Source organism: Lissotriton vulgaris, chromosome 4_1 (assembly GCF_964263255.1).
Source record: "Lissotriton vulgaris chromosome 4_1, aLisVul1.2, whole genome shotgun sequence".
Lineage (NCBI taxonomy): Eukaryota > Metazoa > Chordata > Amphibia > Caudata > Salamandridae > Lissotriton > Lissotriton vulgaris.
Window position 1 is genome coordinate 1,060,511,492 of NC_141691.1, and position 6,008 is coordinate 1,060,517,499.

At 35.5% G+C, this 6,008-nt stretch overlaps 1 protein-coding gene across 1 annotated transcript; it reads right to left on the minus strand.

Moving 5' to 3' along the window:
* Nucleotides 1-407: 407 nt before the first annotated feature.
* LOC147722865 (fibrous sheath-interacting protein 2-like) lies at nucleotides 408-5,213 on the minus strand. Its single transcript, XM_086967402.1, has one exon. It carries the CDS (start codon nucleotides 5,211-5,213, stop codon nucleotides 408-410), a length of 4,806 nt encoding a protein of 1,601 aa, XP_086823528.1.
* Nucleotides 5,214-6,008: the final 795 nt, after the last annotated feature.

A 6,008-nucleotide genomic window follows, 5' to 3' on the forward strand; every position in this document is an offset into this window, starting at 1 on the left:
AGATTATTTGTAAATTCACTGCTTAAAAATTTATATTTCTACTACATTTCAGGTTATATTGGACTCTAAATATACGTTTTTAGCCAAGGCCCCCATAGTGATGAATGAGGGAAAACAAAAATGTTTTAAAAAAGAGGCTTTTATAGCGGAACAAATACTTCAAAGGGCAACACTTTATACTGTTTTAGAACACCATGGTCTGCTATAATACACTGTCATCTCCCAAAACTAATGTTTGGTTGCAAGTTAGGTTATACGACAGACCAAATCATCATAGAAGATGCAACAAAGAGTAAGGGCCACCATATGGTGGGAACCTAGCATTAATATAGATCTGCAAATGCTAATTAAAGTAGCCCTCACTCTTAACTAACCGTCAACATAACACATTGGTAAAACATGTACAATTAATCAATATTGGCAACATTCAAACTATGGGACATGCTACTCACCTTTGTAGGCTCTTCATCTAAACTCTCATATTCAAAAAATAGAGCACGTTTTTTATTTTGAGTCACAACAGCAGAAGCAGAGGTTTGTATATCAGCATCAAAGGTTTTACCTGCCATGCTCTTCTCCAATACTAAAGCTGTGTTTAAATCTCTGAGACTATTTTCGTATTGAGAAAAACATTGTTTTTCTGGTTTCGTCAATGGCTGATCTTGTCCTGACAAATAATCTGCTTTCATGACTGTATCTGTTTTTAAGAGTTCATTTCTGAAGTAAGTGGTTATTTCTAAAGGAATATCTTCCTTTGGTGTATCAACCATTTGGAGAAAAATTGAATTCACACTATTTCCTCCAACAGCAGTTAAAGTTGAATATCCTGTAATATCTTTGAGAACTTCATTAACAATTCTAGTACCTTCAACGTCAGTATACAAATCACATAATGTTATTGCATTAGAAAGAGGCTTACTATCCCACGTGTATATTTCTTTAACTACAAGACGTGCAATTTTTTTGTAGATTAAATTGCATCCAGTTGCCATGGCTTTAAAAATTGTAGTAGGACAACCTATCTCATGCAGTACATTGATGTAAACTGAGTTGACGATTATGGCAATGGTATCATTATCATCTTCAGATTTTAAGTACTGTTCTTTCTTCAATGCTATTTTTACACCAGGCTCAGGGTTTAGCATTTTATTTAGGACTGTATCCATCAATTTTGAAGCTATTTTGTTGACTTCTGCGTCTAGTGATTTACTTCTGTATCTTGCAGCTTGTAAATAAGTTGAGGTCAACATTTTTGTTAATAGTTGGCTTACAATTTCCTCCAAAAGTGATGCACATAGTCCATGACATTTGGACTCTGTATCCAGAGAATGAGGCTGGATTGCTCGAATAATATTAATAACTCTTTCAGCAATATAAGTTGATTCAATGCATACACAAGTAGGCTCAAATTTACAATTGTGGTAAAAGTGCTGAACTGGATTGTTACATATTTCAGCAATCATTATTTCGGCAACTGTATGTGCCTGAAATCTGTCATTCCTCGAGAGGTTTCCAAAAATTGAATTGTACGATTTTCCAAACTGCTTACAAATATTAAGGTAAGCAATATCAACTATATTTTCGACCATTCTAAACTCATTTTCATGTTCTGTACATAATTCCCAGGTATCGTCTCTAACTTGTATTTGTTTATCTGAAATTATATTTAACAATGCATCTAATAACATTTCAGTCATCCTTTTAACCCTTGAGAATGCGGGAAAGCCTTCTCTGCCATGTGCCCATTCACTACCATTAAGAAATAGTGTAGCTAGAAACCTCACAACAACTTCTCCTAAAACAGTGGAAGACATCACAATTGATGATGACTGCAAGCAGTCTTTTTCATATTGGAGTGATGTTAAATCATCAAAACATGTGGCCGCGGAAGTAGCAGCATTGTTACTCATCATTGAGGAGACTAGGTCAGGTGACAAGGAGAATGTGCCATAATTTCGGGATTCCATTACACTATTTACAACCTTTGAAACAATTTTGCTGGCATCAAGGGATGTGTATGAACAAAGGGAAATATCTTCAGTTACATGTCTTTCTAGTCGGTAGTCTGCAATTGCTTCCTTGATTAAACAAACAATTTTTTCAGCAAACACACTGGTGTTTCTAGTCAGGCTTGTAAAAACTGCCACATTGGTTTCATTTTCTGAATAAATCTTACTGAATATTGAGTTAACAATGCCATCCAACACATGTTTATTTATGTCTGGGTAATTCACTTTGATTTGGGAATGCCTAATCTCCATCAGTACAGAATTTACTAAAGTAGAAACTTCATTATTGAGTTCCATTTCTGATTTTTTTGCATCAATTTCTTTTGTAATCTGGTCTGAAAAAGTGAAGATTTTCAATAAAATACCTGAGATAATTTCAAGAAGAAATGAAGAATAGGCATCTTTATGACCTGTGTAATGGGTATTGTCTTGGGAGTCATTAAGGCCACATATGACACGTTCAACTTCATATGCTGCTGATACTGATGAGTTTGACAAAGAAGGTATTTTCTTTGCAGAAACTGCAACAAAATTGGGATTGGAAATTTCACGAACTACAAAACGGGATACACTTTTCACCAAACTTTTGCTTCGGTAGGTTATCATATCTTGTACTGCAAGATGACTTCCGTATTTGTCCAAAACATTATTGTACACCAAATCCACAACATGGGGAACATCGTTTTGTGAATTAACCTCAATGCCTGCTACATCTGGTGTGTCCCAAATTTCATGCTGTGAAATTTGGATCATAACATCTGTTACAAGTTTTGAAATTATACGTTTGAATTCCGAGTCTGAAAAACAGATTTGATCACCAGAAGAAGGGAATATTTTTGAAATGAGTCTAGAAATAATGTCTTCTAATACTTTGGAGGATAAAACTGTTTTACGTGCCACCAAATATCTGCGCTTGTGTTTCGAGTTTTTAACATTTGTTTTAAATTTCCGAAGGATGATACTGGGGTTCAAAGTTGTATATTGAAAAGGTGATCTCTCTATTAAAAGACATGGCTGAATTTGGTAACAGTGCATTGCAGCTAATAAAAAACTGGTTATTCTTTCAGCAAGCATGGTCCTATTATGCTTCATATACTTTCTAACTCTCCTATAAGATCCACAGTCCTTCAAAATCTCACAATAAACAGAATTTACAACTTTGTTCACATGCCTCATGTTTTGCTGCAGATGATCTAAAGCTTCTTTACTGACTGACACTACCTTAACATCTGATTCTTTTAATTCCCCTAACAGTAGATTGACTAATTCTACTGCAATTTCCATGAGTTCAAATTCTGATTTCCTTTCGTTTATGTCGTCCATGATATTAGATGCTAAAATGACATGAGTAAGTAGTTCAGCAATGATATCCTCCAGAAATGAAGCTGAATAAACATAACTGGTTGATTGTTCTTTGTTATATATACTGAGTGTGCTGTGTACAAAGACATTACCAAGTACTTCATCAACAATGTTCTCAACAGATGATGATGGTGCTGTGTCTGATTCAGGCAAGGCCTCTCCTAGTAAAATGACCTGCAGATGACAAGTCATTTCCTTGGCAAGTCTGTCAATCACAGCTGCATTACTGGTCGCCAAAGCTGCCTGCATTGCTTGCACTGTTTCATATTCCTGCAAGATATTGTTGTAAACAGATTCAACTACTTGTTCGACATCAACTTGTACATGTAAAAACTGATTTAAATTTGAATTGTTTGCATTCCAAAAATCATTAGAAACACAGTGCATTACTTTCGGCTTGAACTGTTTAGCTAACTCCATAAAGCTAAGCTTCTGAAAATGATATTGGCTCTCTGAGAGTAGGATGCTTGCATAAAATGGAGGAAAAATGATATATAGTAGCAAGTTGATAGCATGTACTAAAGTGGCACTGCCATTAAGGGAAGTATCTTCCTGTGCCCAATCACTAGTCTTGCTAAAATCTTTTTTTTTTCTTTTGTCTATACTGTCACAATCCTGTATTACGGATGTAAAATCTTCTGTTTTTTCAGAAATGTATTTTTCTAGTTTATGTATTGATATTTCCGCCACTACAAAGGTGATCAGTTTCTTGACAAATGATTCATCACCTCTGTTAGTTGATAGGCTGAGCATATCTTTTGATGCTAACCTTCCAATTACAAAAATGTGAACATTTAGTTGTGATGCACTAGGCAGAAAATATCTATTATTTTCATTGCCTGTATCAACAGTCAAAATGAAACTTAAAAGGTCACAGAAGCATGGATATGTCAAAAAGAGACAGAAATCTTCTGTCTTTTTGTTCCTTGATTGGTCATTGTGTCCAACTGAAAGTCTATCAAGGAAAATATTTTGTGTGTTCAAATTCACCACAAGTTTACCTGTGGCTTTATTAAAAGGTGTACACATTCCCTTCTGTGGTACAAGTTTTTTTGAAAACTTGGATGGTGGAGGGTACACAAACCTATTCTCTGGTGAACATTTTGAAGCCCTTGGTAATTCCGATTGACCTTGATGATGGACAAAATGTGCTTGTGATTCCTTTTTTGCAGACCAAAATGAAATCTTATTTTTAAGAAAGAAATCGGTCACATCATATACATGATTCTGCCCTAAATTACTGCTGTAAGCAAATGAAAAATATTCCATCCGTATCAAACTTGAAAGACATTCCTTTGGATTAATAGATTCCACTGAATTACTGCTAATTAATCCAAACTTACTTGAAACTAAGCTGTTGCAAAATGCAAGTGCAATGAATGTCACATGGCAAGTGAATGGGCCTTGAAAAAAATCATATTCTGTTGAATCTGATAAGTTTAGTGGATGGTCTACTTTACAAAGATAACATGCATTACTTTCAGAGAAGGTTGGTGAAAACTGAGCTGTTGCTGACTCTGTGAAGGACACGTCTCCTTCAGAAACTAGGCAAGTTTCAAATAGCGGTATATTATGCAGTGATCTAAATTTGCCTTCAATGTGTTGTTTCATTGGATAAGGAGCTGATATAAGAGAATGTATTTGCGGGGTCACCACAGTTGTGAAAAGCATTGGCAGCAAGCTACTTTTCTTTGAATTATGTACTACAACAAAATCTTTGGCACTGGAATCGATTCCAACATCCTCGTCAGTTTCTTCTGAATAATGAATGCTAGATGCTTCTGAGCAAACATATTGTTCCTGTGTTTCGTTGGAAGTGTTGGAACTTGTGGCTTCATGCATTGTGACAGCAGGGTACTGAATAACTTCTTGTGGTAGCCCTAGATTTGTAACTGCATTCTGAAATGTTCCCCAATAGATGCCTGTGTTAAAAATGGAAACAAAAGGCATTAATCACACATCGCGTTTGTTAGCAGGGGAAAAATGAAGCAGCACTAATGAATAACAAACTGTGACATTCAAGTTTCAAGAATGCATAATGATAATGTTTTATCGGCACCATTTCTATTCACAAACATGTTCAGAACCATCTTATTAGTCAAATAATAACTTACAAATTTCATAAATATGTAGAAGCATTTTCAACTGGCCTTCTCCAATTTAACACTTCATCCATGATACCCAACTTTAATTGCTTGTGTGCATAACATACGTCTTAGAACCATGTGGTTGGCTATAAGTTATCCCTCGCATGTGTTGGTCTCTGAAACAACGTTTTTAAAAGGTGGTTTACCAAATACATTGCACACGCTTCTTTGCCAGATGCTCTCGATTATATTAACAATATGGCACCTAAATTAACTGGAGTGCTCACAGTATCTCACGGTCCATCATTTTATCTAATGTTATGATATGGAAATAACATAACTCACACAAAAATGGTGCTACAGATTCAAAATTCATCTTCATTGCATTCAATCCCAGAAATACTAGTAAGTCAACACCCCCAGAGTTAACATTAAGGGGGTCCTGTTAACTCTTGGGGTACAGAGTTAGTGGGTATTCTGAGTGGAACCTTGAGGTTTCACTGATAAATGGCCAATTACTAGGTGTATCAGTAATTTTGAGTCAGACTCA

Excerpts from the sequence above, each read along its gene's own strand:
- LOC147722865 (XM_086967402.1), bottom strand. The coding sequence starts at position 5,213 with ATGCATGAAGCCACAAGTTCCAACACTTCCAACGAAACACAGGAACAA.